This window comes from Natator depressus, chromosome 27 (assembly GCF_965152275.1).
Source record: "Natator depressus isolate rNatDep1 chromosome 27, rNatDep2.hap1, whole genome shotgun sequence".
Classification (NCBI taxonomy): Eukaryota; Metazoa; Chordata; order Testudines; family Cheloniidae; genus Natator; species Natator depressus.
In genome coordinates this window covers 953,969-976,167 of record NC_134260.1, presented here as the reverse complement: position 1 = coordinate 976,167, position 22,199 = coordinate 953,969, and the positions used below count along the sequence as shown (strand labels likewise).

The window sequence follows — 22,199 nt, the reverse complement described above, 5'->3', positions numbered from 1 at the left end:
AGGTAGAGCTGGGGGGGAACCCCAACTATGCACACAATATAATGGGGGCTAATTTAGCTACAACTAATCAGGAGAAAGATCTTGGAGTCACCATGGATAGTTCTCTGAAGACGTCCATGCAGTGTCCAGCGGCAGTCAAAAAAGCAAACAGGATGTTAGGAATCATTACAAAAGGGATAGAGAATAAGACGGAGAATATCTTATTGCCCTTGTATAAATCCTGGTACGCCTACATCTTGAATACTGCATACAGATGTGGTCCCCTCATCTCAAAACAGATAGCCTGGCATTAGAAAAGGTTCAGAAAAGGGCAACTAAAATGATTAGGGGTTTGGAACGGATCCCATATGAGGAGAGATTAAAGAGGCTAGGACTTTTCAGCTTGGAAAAGAGGAGACAAAGAGGGGATATGATAGAGGTCTATAAACTCATGAGTGGTGTGGAGAAAGTGAATAAGGAAAAGTTATTTACCTGTTCCCATAATATAAGAATGAGAGGCCACCAAATGAAATTAATTGGCAGCAGGTTTAAAGCAAACAAAAGGACGTTCTTCTTCACTCAGTGCACAGTCAACCTGTGGAACTCCTTGCCTGAGGAGGTTGTGAAGGCTACGACTATAACAGGGTTTAAAAGAGAACTGGATAAATTCATGAAGGTTAAGTCCATTCATGGTTATTAGCCAGGATGGGTAAGGAATGGTGTCCCTAGCCTCTGTTTGTCAGAGGGTGGGGATGGATGGCAGGAGATGGCAGATGAGATTACTGGTTCTGTGGATGAAGGGAAAGCAGTGGATGTATTGTTTCTTGACTTTAGCAAAGCTTTTGACACTGTCTCCCACAGTATTCTTGTCAGCAAGTTAAGGAAGTATGGGCTAGATGAATGCACTATAAGGTGGTGTGACGATGTGACGCAGCAGGGAGGGGGGAGTGTTGACCTGGGAATGTGCCCTGGGGACGGGAGACCTGAGAGCCTGTCACCTGAGCCAGGAGGGGGAGGGGGAGGTAACACCTCTGCCCAGGAATGTGGACGGAGGCTGCAGCAGGGAACCTGCTCGGTGGGTTTAGTTTCAGTTTGGGGCTGGGTGGAGGAACACAGGGAACCCCAGGGCTGGGGTCTAAGCTCCCTGCTCCCCCAGAAGGACTTGACTGAGGGGTCCTGGGTGTACCCACAAGCTCTGTTTTGGACTGTGTTCCTGTTGTCCAATAAACCTTCTGTTTTACTGGCTGGCTGAGAGTCTCAGGGAATCCCAGGAAGAGGGGTGCAGGGCCTGGACTCCCCCACACTCCGTGACAACTGGTGGCAGCGGTGGGATCTACTGCACCCCGTGAACGGCGCTTCCTGCAGTAAGTGACTGGGGAACAGTAAAACGAAGGGGGATTGACGGGGACCAGGCGTGCTGAAGATTCAGAGAGAGACGGTTTCAGGGGGCGGTTAACCCCTGGGAGTGTGTGACCAGAGAGAAGGACTTTTGCAGTAACAGGGTCCCCCGGGGGATTGCAGCGAGCGGTCCCAGGGGCGGAGGAGTCTGCAGCTCGACCCTGGCAAAGAGGTGGTGACCTCAAGAAGGACTGGCACACTAGGGGCTTTTCCTGGAAACCGTGGACAGCTGCCCGGCCTGCGAGTGGCCAGCCGGGAGATGTACGCTAGACGCCTTAAGAGCGACCTGGTGGAGCTGTGCAGGCAGAGGGGGCTGCGCGTCGGGAGGTCCACCAAGGAACAGCTGATTGCCCAGCTGGAGGAGAGGGATCGCTTGGATGACCCGATCCCTGTCCCTGAGGGAAGCCGCCCGGCGGACGCAGCGTGGGCCCTGGGGCCTGACCAGGCTGGGAGGGGTCAGACTGCTGCCCAGGACACCCCGAGACCCTTCCTACCTATGCCTGGGGGAGGGGTTGTGGGAAGCCCAGCGAATACCGAGGGCCCCCTGACCCCAGGAGCCAGCAGGGGATCCTCCCAGCGGAGCTCCCCATCCCTGGAGCGGATGCAGCTGGAATGGGAGAGGGAGAGGAAAATGAGGGAGCTGGAGGATCATGAAAAACAACGTCAACATGAGGAGAAACAACGTCAACATGAGCAGGCGGAGAAGGAGAAACAACGTCAACATGAGCAGGCGGAGAAGGAGAAACAACGTCAACATGAGCAGGAGGAGAAGGAGAGGGAACGTCAACATGAGCAGCAGGAGAAGGAGAAACAAAGACAGCATGAACTGGAGCTGGCCAGGCTGAGGAGCAGTGGGGCCCCGGCTGCGGTGAGTGAGGGGGGACCCAAGACTGCAAGGAGCTTTGATAAGTGCTTCCTGGCCCAGCGGAAGGAGGGGGAGGACATAGATAGCTTCCTGACGGCCTTTGAGAATGCCTGCGAGCTGCACAGGGTTGACCCTGCAGACAGGCTCCAGTTCCTCACCCCCTTACTGGACCCCAAAGCCGTGGAGGTCTACAGCCGGATGACAGGGGCAGAGGCAGGGGACTATGAACTGTTCAAACAGGCCCTGCTCCGTGAGTTTGGGCTGACCCCCGAGATGTACCGGAGAAGGTTCCGGAGTCAGCGTAAAACGCCTGAGGTCACCTACCTACAACTGGTCAACAGGATGCAGGGATATGCCCGCAAGTGGACAGCGGGGGCCCAAACTAAAGAGGACCTGCTTGACCTGTTTGTACTGGAGCACCTGTATGAACAGTGCCCTTCCGACCTGAGGCTGTGGCTGGTGGACAAAAAGCTCGCGAACCCCCAGCATGCAGGGCAGCTGGCCGACGAGTTTGTGAACAGTCGGTCAGGGGGTAGCCGGGAGGAGTCCCAAAAGAACAGGCCCCCCCCGATGCAGAGAGAGAGTCACCATGGGGCCTCCCAGCGGGGAAATAGGGAGAACCCCCTCCAAAGGGGAACGCCTGGTGTCGGGCCCCTCCGACCCGTTCGAGGGGACCAACGTGACCTGAGCTGCTATCACTGTGGCCAGAGAGGCGACGTACGGGCCCAGTGCCCCGGGCTCCGGGACAAACTGAGCAGACCCAACCTACCCAGGGTTAACTGGGTAGGGACTCAGCTGGACGAGGGGCAGGCGACCCAGGAAAGGGGGGCTACCAGTTTGCCACCTGCTCAGGAGGGAAGAGTACCCCCAGCCAGCCCCGCCAGAGGGCTGGAGGCTCTGGACTCAGGGTGCTCGGTTTACAGGGTGGGTGCGGGGCTGTCCCTCCGGAGAGAGTGCCTTGTTCCCCTGGAGGTGGATGGGAGGAAGGTCAATGGATACTGGGATACGGGCGCGGAGGTGACGCTGGCCCGGCCCGAGGTGGTGGCCCCAGATCGGGTGGTGCCCAACACCTACCTGACCCTGACGGGGGTGGGCGGGACCCCATTTAAGGTGCCCGTGGCAAGGGTACACCTGAAATGGGGGACCAAGGAGGGCCCCAAGGATGTGGGGGTACACCACCATTTGCCCACTGAAGTTTTGATGGGGGGGGACCTAGAGGACTGGCCAAGCGACCCCCAGACCGCCCTGGTTGTGACCCGTAGCCAGAGCCGGCGAGGGGCACTGCGACCTGACCCTGGGGAGGGTACCACACTGGAGGCGCGAGACCCTACTCGGGTGGGGAGGGAGCGCCGAGGGGCACGGCTCAGAGAGGCTGCGGCCTCAGACCTGGCCACGGAGGGGGAACCGGGCCCCATCCCTTCCCCAGCCGCTGAGTTCCAGGCCGAGTTGAGGAAAGATCCCTCCTTGCAGAAGCTCAGGGACCTGGCCGACCTCAGTGAGGGACGGACCATGAGGAGAGGCTGCCAGGAGAGGTTCCTGTGGGAGAAGGGGTTCCTGTACCGAGAATGGGCTCCCCCAGGGGAAGGGGAGTCCTGTGGGGTCAGGAGGCAGCTGGTGGTCCCCCAGAAGTACCGCCGCAAGCTCCTGTCCCTGGCCCATGACATCCCCCTCGCAGGGCACCAGGGAATCCGGCGCACCCGGCAGAGGTTGCTACAGAACTTTTACTGGCCCGGGGTCTTTACCACCGTCCGGCAGTATTGCCGATCCTGTGACCCCTGTCAGAGGGTGGGGAAGGCCCGGGACAAGGGGAAAGCGGCGTTGAGACCTTTGCCCATCATAGAGGAGCCTTTCCAGAAGGTGGCCATGGACATCATGGGGCCTCTCAGCAAGACGACCCGGTCGGGGAAGAAATACATTCTGGTGGTGGTAGATTTCGCCACCCGCTACCCCGAGGCAGTGCCCTTAGCTTCCATTGAAGCAGACACCGTGGCAGATGCACTCCTGACCATTTTCAGCCGAGTGGGGTTCCCCAGGGAAGTCTTGACAGACCAAGGCTCCAACTTCATGTCGGCCCTGCTCCGGTGCTTGTGGGAGAAATGTGGGGTCCGGCATGACTGGGCCTCAGCGTATCACCCCCAGTCCAATGGGCTGGTGGAGAGGTTTAACGGGACGCTAAAGATGATGCTGAAAACCTTTATGAACCAGCACCCGCAGGATTGGGACAAGTACTTACCTCACCTGCTGTTCGCGTACAGGGAGGTGCCCCAGGAGTCTACCAGATTTTCGCCTTTCGAACTGTTATATGGAAGGAGGGTGAGGGGCCCCCTGGACCTGATGAGAGACGAGTGGGAGGGGAAGGCCACTCCCGATGGAGAGTCAGTGGTGGAGTATGTCCTGACCTTCCGAGAGAGACTGGCTGAACTCCTGGGCCTGGCCAGGGAGAATCTGGCCAGAGCCCAGAGGAAGCAGAAGGTCTGGTATGACCGCACGGCGCGGGCCCGGGCCTACGCCACCGGGGATCAGGTGATGGTTCTCATCCCCGTGAGAAAGAACAAACTACAGGCCGCCTGGGAGGGCCCGTTCAAGGTCGTCAAGCAGCTCAATGAGGTAAACTATGTGGTGGAGCTGTCGAACCGGGCCCACCACTGCCGGGTGTACCATGTGAATATGATGAAGCCATATTATGCCAGGGGGAATGTGGTGTTAGCTGTGTGTGGTCAGTGGGAGGAGCAGGGAGATGACCCTTTAGTAGATCTATTCCCTGGGACCAGAGCTGGTTCCCCCCTGGAAACAATCCCCCTCTCGGATCAGCTCACCCCTGCCCAGCAAGCTGAGGTCAGGGGGGTGCTGCATCCGTACCGACAGCTGTTTTCCAACCAGCCTGGACGCACTAATCTGACTGTCCACCGGGTGCAGACAGGGTCGCACCCGCCGATAAGATGCTCCCCCTTCCGAGTCACAGGGAAAACTGCTCAGGACCTGGAAAGAGAGGTCCGGGACATGCTGGCTTTGGGGGTGATCCAGCCATCGGCCAGCCCTTGGGCCTCGCCGGTGGTGCTGGTCCCCAAAAAGGATGGGTCAGTCCGGTTCTGTGTGGACTATCGGAAGCTCAATGCCATCACTGTATCGGATGCCTACCCCATGCCCAGGCCGGACGAGCTCCTAGACAAGCTGGGAGGAGCTCGGTACCTTACCACCATGGACCTTACAAAGGGCTACTGGCAGGTGCCGCTGGATGCAGATGCCCGGCTGAAATCGGCCTTTATCACCCCTCTGGGGCTCTATGAGTTTCTGACCCTGCCTTTCGGCCTCAAGGGAGCGCCGGCCACCTTCCAGCGCCTGGTGGACCAGCTCCTGAGGGGGATGGAGAGTTTTGCCGTGGCGTATATTGACGACATCTGTGTCTTTAGCCAGACCTGGGAGGACCACGTGTCCCAGGTTAGACAAGTGCTGGACCGACTCCAGGGGGCTGGGCTGACTGTCAAAGCGGAGAAGTGCAAGGTGGGGATGGCTGAAGTATCTTACCTGGGCCATCGGGTGGGGAGCGGCCGCCTAAAGCCAGAACCGGCCAAGGTGGAGGTGATCAGAGACTGGCCCGCTCCCCACACCAAAAAGCAGGTCCAAGCCTTTATTGGGATGGCAGGATACTACCGAAGATTTGTGCCCCACTTTAGCGCCATAGCCACCCCCATCACTGAGCTATGCAAGAAGGGGAAGCCAGACAAGGTGGTCTGGACCGAGCAGTGCCAGGAGGCTTTCCGGGCGCTGAAGGAGGCTCTGGTCAGTGGCCCAGTTCTAGCAAACCCAGACTTTGACAAGCCCTTTGTGGTGTTCACCGACGCCTCCGACACGGGACTGGGGGCGGTGTTAATGCAGGAGGATGAAAAGGGGGAGAGACACCCCATCGTGTACCTGAGCAAGAAGTTGCTACCCCGGGAGCAACACTACGCGGCCATCGAGAAGGAGTGCCTGGCCATGGTGTGGGCCCTCAAGAAACTAGAGCCCTATCTCTTCGGGCGACACTTCACCGTGTACACCGACCACTCTCCCCTGACCTGGCTGCACCAGATGAAAGGAGCCAACGCCAAGCTCCTGAGGTGGAGCCTGCTCCTGCAGGATTACGACATGGATGTGGTCCATGTGAAGGGAAGTGCCAACCTGATAGCGGATGCGCTGTCCCGGAGAGGGGGCCCCGAACTTCCCCAGGTCACTGGTCACAGTGACCCCGCTCAGTTCAGTCTCGAAGGGGGGAGAGATGTGACGATGTGACGCAGCAGGGAGGGGGGAGTGTTGACCTGGGAATGTGCCCTGGGGACGGGAGACCTGAGAGCCTGTCACCTGAGCCAGGAGGGGGAGGGGGAGGTAACACCTCTGCCCAGGAATGTGGACGGAGGCTGCAGCAGGGAACCTGCTCAGTGGGTTTAGTTTCAGTTTGGGGCTGGGTGGAGGAACACAGGGAACCCCAGGGCTGGGGTCTAAGCTCCCTGCTCCCCCAGAAGGACTTCACTGAGGGGTCCTGGGTGTACCCACAAGCTCTGTTTTGGACTGTGTTCCTGTTGTCCAATAAACCTTCTGTTTTACTGGCTGGCTGAGAGTCTCAGGGAATCCCAGGAAGAGGGGTGCAGGGCCTGGACTCCCCCACACTCCGTGACAGGTGGGTAGAAAGCTGGCTAGATTGTCGGGCTCAACGGGTAGTGATAAATGGCTCCATGTCTAGTTGGCAGCCGGTGTCAAGTGGAGTGCCCCAGGGGTCGGTCCTGGGGCCGGTTTTGTTCAATATCTTCATAAATGATCTGGAGGATGGTGTGGATTGCACTCTCAGCAAATTTGCAGATGATACTAAACTGGGAGGAGTGGTAGATACGCTGGAGGGGAGGGATAGGATACAGAAGGACCTAGACAAATTGGAGGATTGGGCCAAAAGAAATCTGATGAGGTTCAATAAGGATAAGTGCAGGGTCCTGCACTTAGGATGGAAGAATCCAATGCACCGCTACAGACTAGGGACCGAATGGCTAGGCAGCAGTTCTGCGGAAAAGGACCGAGGGGTGACAGTGGACGAGAAGCTGGATATGAGTCAACAGTGTGCCCTTGTTGCCAAGAAGGCCAATGGCATTTTGGGATGTATAAGTAGGGGCATAGCGAGCAGATCGAGGGACGTGATCGTTCCCCTCTATTCGACACTGGTGAGGCCTCATCTGGAGTACTGTGTCCAGTTTTGGGCCCCACACTACAAGAAGGATGTGGATAAATTGGAGAGAGTCCAGCGAAGGGCAACAAAATTGATTAGGGGTCTAGAGCACATGACTTATGAGGAGAGGCTGAGGGAGCTGGGATTGTTTAGTCTGCAGAAGAGAAGAATGAGGGGGGATTTGATAGCTGCTTTCAACTACCTGAAAGGGGGTTCCAAAGAGGATGGCTCTAGACTGTTCTCAATGGTAGCAGATGACAGAACGAGGAGTAATGGTCTCAAGTTGCAATGGGGGAGGTTTAGATTGGATATTAGGAAAAACTTTTTCACTAAGAGGGTGGTGAAACACTGGAATGCGTTACCTAGGGAGGTGGTAGAATCTCCTTCCTTAGAGGTTTTTAAGGTCAGGCTTGACAAAGCCCTGGCTGGGATGATTTAACTGGGAATTGGTCCTGCTTCGAGCAGGGGGTTGGACTAGATGACCTTCTGGGGTCCCTTCCAACCCTGATATTCTATGATTCTATGATTCTATGGATCATTACCTGTTCGGTTCACTCCCTCTGGGGCACCTGGCATTGGCCACTGTCGGCAGACAGGATACTGGGCTGGATGGACCTTTGGTCTGACCCAGTATGGCCATTCTTATGTACTTATGGCTGTGCTAGCAGAGGCTGCGGGTCAGGAGTGAGGGGCATGGCAGAGCTGGGGGGACCCCAGGGCTGGGTGAGCAGGAGGCTGCGGGTCAGGGGTGAGGGTCACAGCAGAGCTGTGGGTCAGGGTTGACAAGCAATGGCCAGCCCAGCGTGTCCCCTGCCCTCAGCCCCTGTTATGCAGACAAAACTACACAGGATCGTTTCAGGGCACAAGACAAGACGTCACGTTTATTATCACACAATTTGATTTATGACCAATAACTAATATCTAATACCTATGTACACACACACACACACGTTCTGCAGCTGCTGTATAGTTACCAGTCCCGAATGTAGCTTGAGTTCGTGGCTGGGGTCCGTACCTTGTGGTGGCTCACTGGCCAGGAAAGCCGGGCACAAGGGAGGGCTGGGTCTGTGTGGGGCGCGCACCAATGCCCTTCCATGTTGGCAGCGGAATGTGATCCTCCAAAGTCTTCCATCTCCCCCGTCCTTTTCGTAGGCTTTAGTTTGAATCCAGAGTCGATCGGTCTTGCTGTGTCAGGCTGCCTCTGGGTCCGGTGTGAGTGATCCCCCGTCAGCTGCAGACGTGACTTTCAGCCTGGGGCCTGGCTTTCGTGTTTCCTCAGTTGTACTTTTGTACTTTTCTTTTGAGGGTGTTCTCTTGCCGTTGGTGTTTACACTTTATTTCATCAGGACAGGCTGGGGCTGGAGATTGATTCCATCACCCATCCGTCCCTCATTCCCACATCGGAACTACACCAGTCAGATTTCAGCCGGGTTTAGCAAAAGCGAAGGCTGCAGCAGGGTTTACAAACTGGAGTGAGCATTTGACCACGGAGTTCGGGACCATTGAATGGAGTTTGGGTTACACCAGGGACACGTGTGAGGAGCGGCAAACAGGGAGCAGAAGGTGCAATGTTGAGGCCGTGCAAGTTTCAGCAATTTAAGCAGCAATTGGATTGTGAAACTCAATTAGCCAGTTATTGGGGTAGCCGGTTTTATGAATGAATATTGTTTCATTCATAAAACTTTCCTTATGAAGTTATATTAATAAAGTGAACAATTAAAAACAATTTCATTGATTGGTTCTACGCCCCCACCCGCCCCGTGTCTTCCAGGTGGCGTCATACTTTGGTCATACGGTGGCTGTTGCTGATGTGAATGGCGATGGGTAAGGAGGAGGCTGGCGCTCACTTGGCAGCCAGGGCGCTGAGCCCAAGTGCCCATGTCTGCCCCCAACCACTGCCTGGGGGGGCACGGCCGTTCACTCAGCCCTCCCATCCTGGGCGCTGGCAGGGCAGGGGAGAGCCGGGCCAGGGCTGCTGGGCTCCATCACCCCCAGGAGCCTCTTTGCTCTGCTTCGCCTGTGCCTGTGGCACAGCCCTGTGGGGCCAGAGCCCCCTCCGGCCTCGTGTCTTCAGCACCAAGGGCCGGAGGCCCGTCTGGGAGCTCCAGGGTCCCCTCTGCCGGGGCCTGGTGACATGCTGGCCGTGGATCATGCAGCTGGTGAATCCATGGGGCAGTCGCGGTGCCCTGAGGAGGGGGCAGAAGGACTGAGTCCTGCCCCAGGCCGCTGGCAGGGCCTGTGCTCCAGGCCCCCCAGCCGGCCCGGTTGGTCTCCCCTCGTCCCCCCACATTGGCTTCTGCCGCCATCTGGTGCCCACCAGCCTGCACTGCTCCTGGCAGAGCCTGGCGCCAGGCGAGCAGGAGCAGGGGGCAGGAGTGGGCAGAGCCGCCCCAGCTCCCTCTGGGGCAAAACTGAGCCGAGGGGTAACCCCAGCCCACAGCACAAGGCCCAGCTCAGCCCGGGAGGGAGCCTGGGCCCTGAGGGGACTGAAGCCGGCCGGCCGGAGCTCAGGGGGTGTCTGTGTCCAGGAGCACCGACTCGTGTGAGCCACAATGGCCCGATGCGTCCCTCCTGCAGGGGGTGCTACTCCCCCCACCCCCCGGTGGGCTGCCCCCATCCCGGCTGGCTGCACCCCCAGGCCGTGGGATAATCCTTTCGGTCCGTCAGCCCCTGCGGCCTGGCGGGGAGGGGAGCCCAGAGCTCCTCCCCCTGCCATCTGCCCCCTTTGCCCCCAGGAAGGACGACGTCTTGGTGGGGGCGCCGCTCTACATGGAGCGCCGCTCCGACCGCAAGCTCTACGAGGTGGGGCGCGTCTACCTGTACATGCAGCGCCGGGGCCCCCACGCCTACAGGAACCCCTGGCAGACCCTGACCGGCACCGAGGTCTACGGCCGCTTCGGCACAGCCATCGCTCCTGTGGGGGACCTGGACCAGGACGGCTACGTCGGTAACACCCAGCCGGGCCGCAGCCCCTGGGTGCCAGTCCACTAGTGCTGCTGGCGAGGGAGCTGCTCCTGGTGGCTCTGGGCGGGGGGGGCTTTGGGTTGGCACAGAGACCCCCCATGGGATACGAGACTGGCAGGGTCTGGGGCAGGGCACCTGGGGTGCCGATCAGCACAAGACTGAGTGCCGGGACCCGGTGGGACACCCTGGGGAGGTGTCTGGGCAGCCCAGCCACACACAGTAGCAAAGCTAGGAAAAGTCCTGACTCTCAGCCCCCACCCCCAGCTCTAACCACTAGTCCCAACTCCTCCCCCAGAGCCAGAGATCGAACCCAGGCGTCCTGGCTCGCAGCCCCCTGCTCTAATCCACTGGCCCCCCTCCCCTCCCCAAGCCGCTGATAGAACCCGCTCTGGGTCCCCTTCTAGTCGGTGTGTGATGCCTGGGGCAGGTCACTGCCTCAGTGGGTGGGATCCTGACCCTGGGGGTGAGGAGCGACTGGTGCCCGGGGCTCAGCTGCTCTGGCCGGGGCCCGGCTCGTGGGCCCTGTGGTCCTGTCCCCTCAGACGTGGCGGTGGGGGCTCCGTTCGCCGGGAGTGGCCGTGTGCTCATCTTCAGCGGGCACAGCGAGGGGCTCCGGACGCCGGCCTCGCAGGTCCTGGAGAGCCCCTTCCCCGGCCGTGCCGCCTTCGGCTTCTCCGTGCGTGGTGCCACCGACATCGACGCCAACGGGTACCCAGGTACAGCCACCCTCACAGCCCCCCGGCTCCGGCCTGTGCCACCTCTGGCCTGCCAGGGTCACAGGCCTGGAGCTGGGCAGCGCCCATGGCCCGGACGCTTCGGGGAGGGAGATGAGCATGTGGGGAAGAAAGCTCGGCCTCCATCTCCCTGCCTTGCCCCTGGGCCCCCGCTCCCGTCCCGGGCGCTGCTCCCTGGGCCCCCCCTCCATGCCAGGCTCTGCCCCTGGGCCCCCCTCTTGTGCCAGGCGCTGCCCCCTGGGCCCCCCTCCCCTGCCAGCCGTTGCCCCTGGGCCCTCCTCCTGTCCCGGGCGCTACTCCCTGGGCCCCCCTCCTGTGCCAGGCGCTGCCCCTGGGCCCCCCTCCCGTGCCGGGCGCTGCCCCTGGGCCCCCCTCCCGTGCCGGGCGCTGCCTACTTCCCCGGGTCACCCCATGCTGGGTGCCGGCCCCTGGGGAATGCTGACCACCCTTCCCTAGCAAGGTGGGACGCTCTGGGCCCTGCAGCAGGTGTCCCCTGGGCTGGCTGGAGCGCTGGCTCCCTGCCCTGGCTCCTGCTGGCAGCTTTGCCACACGGCTGAGCTGGCAGGATCCTGTGCCCGCCCTGTGCAGCCCAGTGTGACCCTTGGCTTGTGCCCCCAGATGTGCTGGTCGGGGCGTTCGGCGCCAGCAAGGTGGCCGCGTACAGGTGAGTGCCCAGGGCTAGCTGGACAGGGGGTGGGTGAGTCCCCAGGGGCCGCGACTCCTGGGCTGCGTCCCTGTGCACATGAGCTGCACCCAGAGCCAGCAGCACTGAATTCCGTAGGAGCTGCTGCCCCCAGGGTCGGGGCCCGAAGCCCTGGCTAGGGCTGGGCAGGGTCAGTAACGTGGTGCCCAGCACAGACCCAGCCCCTCATCCCTGCCAGCCGCCCTTGCCTTGGGGATAACAGAGCTTCTCTGACGGGCCAGGCTTCCGGCCCTGGGGCTGTTGCTTCTCGCAGCCGGGCTGGGCCTCGCTCTTACCCCGGGGCTGGCGTTGCCCCTCACTGCCGGCCCCGACATTACAGAGCCAGCGCCATTCCCCCGGTTTGACTGGCTTGGTGGTGCCCGCAGAGCCCAGCCCGTGGTGGTGGCCAGTAGCCAGCTGTTAGTGCCAGATGTGCTGAACCCCGAGGAGAAGACCTGCAATGTCTTCGGGACCCCTGTCAGCTGGTGAGCAGAGGGGGCATGGGGGGCCGTGTTCAGGGCGGGCTCAGGGCTGGGGGGGGCTGAGGGCCCGGGAGCTGTTGGCTCTGCCCCCCGGGCCCCTCCCACACCAATCCCTGGCAAAGCCCTCACCAGCCCGTGTCATTCCCCGGCAGCTTCCCCATCCGGCTGTGCGTGGGCGTCTCGGGGAAGAGCCTCCCAGAGAGAATCAGTGAGTGCCAGTGGGGAAGCCAGGGGGCGGCGGGGCTGGGGCCCAGCAGGGGCCAGGGGGCGGCGGGGCCGGGGGCCAGAGGTGTGGCGGGGCTGGAGGCCAGGGGTGTGGCGGGGCCAGGGGCTAGGGGGCCGGTGGGGCCGGGGGCCAGGGGTGTGGCGGGGCTGGGGGCCAGAGGGGCGGCGGGGCCGGGGGCCAGGGCTGTGGCAGGGCCGGGGGCTAGGGGGCCGGCGGGGCCGGGGGGCGGGAAGGTTGTGGGGCCAGGGGCCAGAGGCTAGCACAGGCCCTGGGGCTGGGAGCTCGGTCACAAGGGGCACGGCAGCCTCCCCTCCCCTGCTGGCCCCTCCTCCCCGACCCTCTGCTCCCCAGGGCTGGCCGCCGACCTGCAGCTGGACCGGCTGAAGCCGAAGTCGGGGCGAAGGGTCTGGGAGCTGCAGACGCGCCAGGCGGGCCAGAGCCTGGAGCTGCAGCTGTCGAGGGAGGCACCACTCACCTGCCAGAACCTCACAGCCTACCTGCGGGTATGGGGTGCGGGGGCTCAGGGCGGGGGCTGCTCCGTAGCCAGGGTCCCTGTGGGCGCCCCAGGGCAACTCCTGGCTGATCCCCTCTCAGGGGCACGCCCCAGTGCTCACACAACCCCCGTCAGGGCCAGCCCGCGATCCCGCTCCGCCGTGGCCACTGAGCCCCTGGGCCCAGCCTCCGGCAGCCCTGAGTTGTGCTTGCGGGTCCGGCTGAGCCGGGCTCCTGGCAGCGAGGCAGTGGCGCCGTGGGGCCAGCGCACCCCAGTGGGGGTTACGGGCCCATCGGGGTGATCGGTCGCCTGGCCCAGCCGGGGAGGCCCCAGGGCCGGGGCACAGAGCTGGGGTTAGAGCCTCGGCTGGGTGGGTCGTCCCGGAGCACGGCACCAGGCAGGCTGTAGTGACCCCTTGGTGGGCTCCAGCTCTGACCTCCACACCCGGCCCCTATGGCTCCAGCTCCAGCCCTGGCCCGGGCTCTGCCCCACGGCCTGCTGGCGCTCTGACCCACGAGTGGTTTCAGCCAGCTCCCTAGCGCCTCTTCGCTCCAGCTGGGCGGGGTGACGCTCCCTATGTCTGTCTGTCTGCACCCCGCAGCCCACGGGGGAAACCGAGGAACGTGTCGGCGGGGGCAGCAGTATGACCAAAGATTACGATTTGGTCGCGTCTCTGTCCTGCAGGGCTCAGGCTAGACCAGGGCAGTCGCCAGTCGGTCCGAGCGGGAAGGGTTCACAGTGCGCCTGGGCTGAGGCCTGCGGGGAGGGGGGTCACCTGCCTCATCACTCTCCTCTTCCCTCCACCCCAGGACGAGGCTGATTTCAAGGACAAGCTGAGCCCCATCGTGGTGAGCCTGACACTGACCCTGGCAGCTGGGCCGGGCACCGAGGAGCTAGGACTGGTGCTCCGCGGGCAGACGGTGGTGCAGGAGCAGGTGTGCCAGGCCAGCGCCCCCTCAGCCCCGACCCACAGCCCCTGCCAGCCCAGCTCTGGGCTCCCCATCGCCAGGCCAGAGCCCCCTCAGCCCCGACCCACAGCCCCTGCCAGCCCAGCTCTGGGCTCCCCATCGCCAGGCCAGCGCCCCCTCAGCCCCGACCCACAGCCCCTGCCAGCCCAGCCCTGGGCTCCCCATCGCCAGCCCAGAGCCCCCTCAGCCCCGGCCCACAGCCCCTGACTGTCCCAGCCCTGGGCTCCCCATCGCCAGGCCAGCGCCCCCTCAGCCCCAACCCACAGCCCCTGCCAGCCCAGCCCTGGGCTCCCCATCGCCAGCCCAGAGCCCCCTCAGCCCCGGCCCACAGCCCCTGACTGTCCCAGCCCTGGGCTCCCCATCGCCAGGCCAGCGCCCCCTCAGCCCCGACCCACAGCCCCTGCCAGCCCAGCCCTGGGCTCCCCATCGCCAGGCCAGCGCCCCCTCAGCCCCGACCCACAGCCCCTGCCAGCCCAGCCCTGGGCTCCCCATCGCCAGGCCAGCGCCCCCTCAGCCCCGACCCACAGCCCCTGCCAGCCCAGCCCTGGGCTCCCCATCGCCAGGCCAGCGCCCCCTCAGCCCCGACCCACAGCCCCTGCCAGCCCAGCCCTGGGCTCCCCATCGCCAGGCCAGCGCCCCCTCAGCCCCGACCCACAGCCCCTGCCAGCCCAGCCCTGGGCTCCCCATCGCCAGGCCAGCGCCCCCTCAGCCCCGACCCACAGCCCCTGCCAGCCCAGCCCTGGGCTCCCCATCGCCAGGCCAGCGCCCCCTCAGCCCCGACCCACAGCCCCTGCCAGCCCAGCCCTGGGCTCCCCATCGCCAGCCCAGAGCCCCCTCAGCCCCGACCTCAGTCCCTGGAAAAATCATGGAGCAGGTCCTCAAAGAATCAATCCTGAAGCACTTACACGAGAGGAAAGTGATCAGGAACAGTCAGCATGGGTTCACCAAGGGAAGGTCATGCCTGACTAATCTAATCGCCTTTTATGATGAGATTACTGGTTCTGTGGATGAAGGGAAAGCAGTGGATGTATTGTTTCTTGACTTTAGCAAAGCTTTTGACACGGTCTTCCACAGTATTCTTGTCAGCAAGTTAAGGAAGTATGGGCTAGATGAATGCACTATAAGGTGGGTAGAAAGCTGGCTAGATTGTCGGGCTCAACGGGTAGTGATCAATGGCTCCATGTCTAGTTGGCAGCCGGTGTCAAGTGGAGTGCCCCAAGGGTCGGTCCTGGGGCCGGTTTTGTTCAATATCTTCATAAATGATCTGGAGGATGGTGTGGATTGCACTCTCAGCAAATTTGCGGATGATACTAAACTGGGAGGAGTGGTAGATACGCTGGAGGGGAGGGATAGGATACAGAAGGACCTAGACAAATTGGAGGATTGGGCCAAAAGAAATCTGATGAGGTTCAATAAGGATAAGTGCAGGGTCCTGCACTTAGGATGGAAGAATCCAATGCACCGCTACAGACTAGGGACCGAATGGCTAGGCAGCAGTTCTGCAGAAAAGGACCTAGGGGTGACAGCGGACGAGAAGCTGGATATGAGTCAACAGTGTGCCCTTGTTGCCAAGAAGGCCAATGGCATTTTGGGATGTATAAGTAGGGGCATAGCGAGCAGATCGAGGGACGTGATCGTTCCCCTCTATTCGACACTGGTGAGGCCTCATCTGGAGTACTGTGTCCAGTTTTGGGCCCCCCACTACAAGAAGGATGTGGATAAATTGGAGAGAGTCCAGCGAAGGGCAACAAAAATGATTAGGGGTCTAGAGCACATGAGTTATGACGAGAGGCTGAGGGAGCTGGGATTGTTTAGTCTGCAGAAGAGAAGAATGAGGGGGGATTTGATAGCTGCTTTCAACTACCTGAGAGGTGGTTCCAGAGAGGATGGTTCTAGACTATTCTCAATGGTAGCAGATGACAGAACAAGGAGTAATGGTCTCAAGTTGCAATGGGGGAGGTTTAGATTGGATATTAGGAAAAACTTTTTCACTAAGAGGGTGGTGAAACACTGGAATGCGTTACCTAGGGAGGTGGTAGAATCTCCTTCCTTAGAGGTTTTTAAGGTCAGGCTTGACAAAGCCCTGGCTGGGATGATTTAACTGGGAATTGGTCCTGCTTCGAGCAGGGGGTTGGACTAGATGACCTTCTGGGGTCCCTTCCAACCCTGATATTCTATGATTCTATGATTCTATGACCCACAGCCCCTGCCAGCCCAGCCCTGGGCTCCCCATCGCCAGGCCAGCGCCCCCTCAGCCCCGACCCACAGCCCCTGCCAGCCCAGCCCTGGGCTCCCCATCGCCAGCCCAGAGCCCCCTCAGCCCCGGCCCACAGCCCCTGACTGTCCCAGCCCTGGGCTCCCCATCGCCAGCCCAGCGCTCCCTCAGCCCCGACCCACAGCCCCTGCCAGCCCAGCCCTGGGCTCCCCAGCGCCAGCCCAGCGCCCCCTCAGCCCCGACCTACAGCCCCTGCCAGCCCAGCCCTGGGCTCCCCATCGCCAGCCCAGCGCCCCCTCAGCCCCGACCCACAGCCCCTGCCAGCCCAACCCTGGGCTCCCCGTCGCCAGCCCAGCGCCCCCTCAGCCCCAACCCACAGCCCCTGCCAGCCCAGCCCTGGGCTCCCCATCGCCAGGCCAGCGCCCTCACAGCCCCTGCCAGCCCAGCCCTGGGCTCCCCATCGCCAGCCCAGAGCCCCCTCAGCCCCGGCCCACAGCCCCTGACTGTCCCAGCCCTGGGCTCCCCATCGCCAGGCCAGCGCCCCCTCAGCCCCGACCCACAGCCCCTGCCAGCCCAGCCCTGGGCTCCCCATCGCCAGCCCAGAGCCCCCTCAGCCCCGGCCCACAGCCCCTGACTGTCCCAGCCCTGGGCTCCCCATCGCCAGGCCAGCGCCCCCTCAGCCCCGACCCACAGCCCCTGCCAGCCCAGCCCGGGGCTCCCCATCACCAGGCCAGCGCCCCCTCAGCCCCGGCCCACAGCCCCTGACTGTCCCAGCCCTGGGCTCCCCATCGCCAGGCCAGCGCCCCCTCAGCCCCGACCCACAGCCCCTGCCAGCCCAGCCCTGGGCTCCCCATCGCCAGCCCAGAGCCCCCTCAGCCCCGGCCCACAGCCCCTGACTGTCCCAGCCCTGGGCTCCCCATCGCCAGGCCAGCGCCCCCTCAGCCCCGACCCACAGCCCCTGCCAGCCCAGCCCTGGGCTCCCCATCACCAGGCCAGCGCCCCCTCAGCCCCGACCCACAGCCCCTGCCAGCCCAGCCCTGGGCTCCCCATCGCCAGGCCAGCGCCCCCTCAGCCCCGACCCACAGCCCCTGCCAGCCCAGCCCTGGGCTCCCCATCGCCAGCCCAGAGCCCCCTCAGCCCCGGCCCAGAGCCCCTGACTGTCCCAGCCCTGGGCTCCCCATCGCCAGCCCAGCGCTCCCTCAGCCCCGACCCACAGCCCCTGCCAGCCCAGCCCTGGGCTCCCCATCGCCAGCCCAGCGCCCCCTCAGCCCCGACCCACAGCCCCTGACTGTCCCAGCCCTGGGCTCCCCATCGCCAGCCCAGCGCTCCCTCAGCCCCGACCCACAGCCCCTGCCAGCCCAGCCCTGGGCTCCCCATCGCCAGGCCAGCGCCCCCTCAGCCCTGACCCACAGCCCCTGCCAGCCCAGCCCTGGGCTCCCCATCGCCAGCCCAGCGCCCCCTCAGCCCCGACCCACAGCCCCTGCCAGCCCAACCCTGGGCTCCCCGTCGCCAGCCCAGCGCCCCCTCAGCCCCAACCCACAGCCCCTGCCAGCCCAGCCCTGGGCTCCCCATCGCCAGGCCAGCGCCCTCACAGCCCCTGCCAGCCCAGCCCTGGGCTCCCCATCGCCAGCCCAGCGCCCCCTCAGCCCTGACCCACAGCCCCTGCCAGCCCAGCCCTGGGCTCCCCATTGCCAGCTCTGCCAGTGCCCCTCAACAACAACCCGCAGCCCCCTGCTATCCCAGTCCTAGACTTTCCCCCAGCTCCGCTGGTGCCCCTCAGTCCCGCCCTGACCTCAGCCTTTCCTCCCCCGCTGGGTTGTCTGGGGCAGAGCGGTGCCAGGGCTGGTGCCCCATGGCATCGCTGGCTGTGAGGCTGAAGAGCTGCTCTTGCTTTGTGTTTTGCTTGGCCCCAGACGCGCATTGTGCTGGACTGCGGCGAGGACAACGTCTGCATCCCAGAGCTGCGGCTTGCCGCTCACACGTAAGTGCCTCTCGGGTTGAAGCCAGGTCCACCCTCAGGCCACTGGGCTGGGGGTCAGGAAGGAATTTCCTTCCCTGGCGTGCTGCAGCATTTGGCGCATGGGGGGTTCGGCTGGCACTGGCCGCTGGTGCTGGCAGGCCACGGGACTGATGGACCGAGCTGACCTGCCGATCCCTAGGGCTCGCAAGGGCTCGTTCCCCATTGGCCACGGTCCACTTTCGGACAGCTTCCACTGGCCGACACACAGCGTAGGCGGCTCCTATTGGCCAAGCCCCGGATTCCTCAGGCTCCTCCCCTCTGTCTCTCAGGCCCGTGGCCCAGCTGTTCATCGGGGACGAGAACGTGGTTCACATCCTGGCCGACGCCACCAACGCGGGCGAAGGCGCCTTCGAGGCCGAGCTGCAGCTGCAGCTGCCATGCGACGCCCACTATCAGAAAGCCACCAGCGACGTCCAGGTATGGGCAGGGCTGGGCAGGCTCCCACAGGGCACTGCCATGGTGGCACCTTTCCCCCGCTGCAGGGAATCACTGGGTAAAGGGATCCAGTGCAGCGATGACTTCCCCAGGGGTCCCCTCAGCCAGGGGGCACCTCCCCCAGCAGGTGGAAGGGGGCCACCCCAGAGCTCTCCGTGGGGCCCCAGGTGACACCCCACTGCAGTTGCAGTCACGGTCCCGCTGTGGTTTCCATCACTCTGCCATTGCATCGTCTGCCCTGTGCCGTCAACTGGGGTTTGAACCGTGAACCACCAGCCTTGCCCTCTGTGATGGGGTCACTCCCTTAGCTGGCTGCAGTGAGAGGTTGTTATCCTGCAGTGAATGCTGCGCTCACTTTGGTCCCAAGCGGGCCTGGGATGGGGAGCTCCCACGTGGGGGTGTCCGGGCCCCATCCAGGCCCACCCCACGGTGAACGTCCTCAGCCTCCTGCCCCCAGCTGCTCCTGTAGTAACCCCCTGCCGCTGTCCCCCCGCTGTAGGGGCTGGAGAAGCTGATCTGTAACCCCAAGAAGGAGAACGAGACGCGTGTGGTGATCTGCGAGCTGGGGAACCCCATGAAGAGCGGCACCAAGGTAGGGGCGTTTCCTCCCCCCGCAGGCGCCACCCATCACTGCCGCCTCCGGGCTGCCCTTCCTTGGAAGATGGGCCCCTGGCCGGACACACCCTCGCCCACCAGCTCCTGGGCACCTTGCGCTGTCCGTCGGTGATGGAGGTACCCGAGCATGGTGGTGCCCGGAGCTGCGATCCCCCCCAGCTCAGCCTGCCCCACTCCAGCACAAAGTTGCCTCTCCAGGTGCCCCCCGCGGACTGTCTGTACTCCTGGGGTGCCCATCACCATGGCCTCTGAGCACCCCGGAGCTAAGAAGGGGCTTTGCCTGCGCCCCCCACCCCCGGCCGAGGAGCCCTGCCCGCACCCTCTGGCCAGGCAGACACCAGTTACCCTCTCCCTGCAGATCGCTGTGGACATGGCGCTCAGCGTCAGTAACCTGGAGGATGCCAGCGACACCATCGAGTTCCAGCTGCAGCTGCGGAGGTGATGGAGGCCCCCCCCACAGCAGCCTGGCGAGTGCCCGGCTCCCTGAGCCACCCCCAGGCCGTGCTGGCTGGACTGGGACACTCCTTTCACCCCACCCATCGGTCACTCTGGGGAAGAGCCCGGGCAGGGGCCCCAGCTCCTGCCCCACTGCCAGCCTGCCCCAGGCCCTGGGCTCTGAGTGGGGCAAAGCTCAGCCCAGAGCAGCGGGGAAGGCTCCCAGGGCTGGCCCTGTCTTTGGATCTCAAAGCACTTTGGGAACGTTACCGAATTAGCCCTCCCGGGAGCTCGCAGCCCCAGGTTGCCCAGGAGTGGAAGCAGGAATAGGACCCAGAAGTCCTGGGGCCCAGTTCCCTGCTCTAGCCACTAGCCCCAGTTCCCTCCCAGGCCAGGAATAGGACCCAGGAGTTCCCGTCCCCTGCTGAAGCCCCTCGCGCCGGTCGCCTCTGCCCGGCTCTGTCCCAGCCGGGTGCTGCGGCTGACCTGGCTTTTCCCCTGTGGCCGCAGCAAGAACAGCCACAGCCCCGACAGCAACGTGGAGCGGGTGCAGATCCCCATCAAGGCCGCCGCGCTGCTGGACCTGCGAGGGTGAGGGCACCGCGGGCCTGGGGGACGGGCAGAGCGGGACCCAGTGCCCCGGGGGGGTTCCCGGGTGCGGCTGGGATCCAGAGCGGGATGGGGTTGGACAGTGGCGGTGGCTGAGACACCACTCGGTGCCACCTGGTGCCCTCCAACTGCACCTCTGGCAGGGCTGGGGTTAGCGCCACATGGCCTCCCTCTGTGGAGCGCAGCAGCCCCGCTCGGGGAGCCCTGCCGAGCCTGGGGCCAGCCGGAGCCTGCAGCTGGCCCTGGGGTGGGTGGGAGCCAGGGCCTAGCGCTCGAAAGTGGGAGCCCTGAGCCTGCCCGCCTTGGCTCCCGCAGGAATTCGCTGCCAGCCACCGTGGTGCTGCCAGTGCCGGGCTGGGAACAGGTGGAGGGCGGCCGCCGGCTGGAGGAGCACGGGCCCAGGGTGGAGCATGTCTATCAGGTATGGCCCCACAGCGCGGGGGGACACAGGGCGGGGGGCGGGCTGGGCCTCCTTCCCCCACCCGGAGCTGGGTAATGGGCCCCCTAGTCCTGCTCCGCCGCCTGGAACCGGGCAGTGGGCCCCCCGGTCCTGCCCCCCTCCCAGTGGCCCATGCCAGATGTTTCACAGGCCCCCGCCATGGCCCAGGTTGAATTCTGCCCCTCCCCAGCTGCTGCCTGGTGTCACCCAGGAGCATCCCGGGGTAGAGAGCCCTGTGCAGGGCTCCTCTGGCTGGGAGGCTCTCCGAGCGCCCGTCCTGGGGGGATGCATGGGCTGGGGGGCAGCGGGGCTTGGCTGTGGTTGGTACAGGGAGTCTGGGAGGCTCGTGCGTGGCCCGGGGGAGAGCTGACTTCAAGGCTGGGCCTGTGCACAGGCAGAGCAGGGCCCTGGCACCCCTGTACCCCACTGCGCCAGCTCAGAATGGGGCTGATCAAAAGGGGTCAGCATGGCTCCTGGAGACCATGTGTCAGCCTCCTGCACACACACACCCCCCCCACGTGCTGGTACACACACTCCCGGGCACCCACCCGCACACATGCATTGGCACGCACACCCCCGGGCACCCACCCTGCACACGCACTGGTACACCCGCACCTGGGCACGCCCCTGCACATACATTGGTATACCCACACCTGGGCACCCCCTCCTCACACACGCTTGTACACACACACACCGGGCACCCACCCTGCACATACGCACTGGTACACCCACACCTGGGCACGCCCCCGCACACGCGCTGGTACACCCGCACCTCCCTGCACACGCGCTGGTACATCCACACCTGGGCATTCCCCTGCACACATGCTGGTACACCCGCACCTGGGCACCCCCTCCTCACACGCGCTGGTACACCCGCACCTGGGCACCCCCTCCTCACACACACTGGTACACACACACACCAGGCACCCACCCTGCACACGCACTGGTACGCCTGCACCTGGGCACCCCCTCCTCACACACGCTGGTACACACACACACACCGGGCACCCACCCCGCACACGCACTGGTACACCCGCACCTGGGCATTCCCCTGCACACACGCTGGTACACCCGCACCTGGGCACCCCCTCCTCACACATGCTGATATATGCACACCTGTGTACCCCGGTACACCCACACATGCACTGGTACACCCACACCCATACACGCTGGTACGCAAACACGTGTACACCCACATGTGCATGCACCTGCACTGGTACGTACACACGCAGGTACACCCCCACACACGTGCTGGTACACGTATGCACACACGCTCTGTTCCATACTGCCCTCACATGCTCCATTCGGGATTGCCAGTGCTGGGGAGGTGGCCCGGGCGCACCCCCTATCCCTGGTTGTCTCGTTGCGAGCCGCCCTCCCCCCCTCACCCATATGTGTCCCCCCCCAGCACTTTATTTACTGCATCACGTCCCAGCCTCATCAGGCTTT

At 63.5% G+C, this 22,199-nt stretch overlaps 1 protein-coding gene across 1 annotated transcript in view; it reads left to right on the top strand.

The window, feature by feature from the left end:
* Positions 1–22,199, top strand: part of ITGA2B (integrin subunit alpha 2b) — a 65,032-nt gene that overhangs the window by 22,361 nt on the left and 20,472 nt on the right. The window contains exons 11-24 of the mRNA XM_074940761.1: positions 9,205–9,257; positions 10,169–10,380; positions 10,940–11,113; positions 11,750–11,795; positions 12,200–12,298; positions 12,448–12,503; positions 12,873–13,024; positions 13,824–13,949; positions 18,111–18,178; positions 18,487–18,634; positions 19,152–19,244; positions 19,626–19,705; positions 20,213–20,293; positions 20,627–20,732. Of these exons, the coding sequence (XP_074796862.1) occupies positions 9,205–9,257; positions 10,169–10,380; positions 10,940–11,113; positions 11,750–11,795; positions 12,200–12,298; positions 12,448–12,503; positions 12,873–13,024; positions 13,824–13,949; positions 18,111–18,178; positions 18,487–18,634; positions 19,152–19,244; positions 19,626–19,705; positions 20,213–20,293; positions 20,627–20,732 (1,494 nt within the window). The remainder of the gene's footprint in view (positions 1–9,204; positions 9,258–10,168; positions 10,381–10,939; positions 11,114–11,749; positions 11,796–12,199; positions 12,299–12,447; positions 12,504–12,872; positions 13,025–13,823; positions 13,950–18,110; positions 18,179–18,486; positions 18,635–19,151; positions 19,245–19,625; positions 19,706–20,212; positions 20,294–20,626; positions 20,733–22,199) is intronic.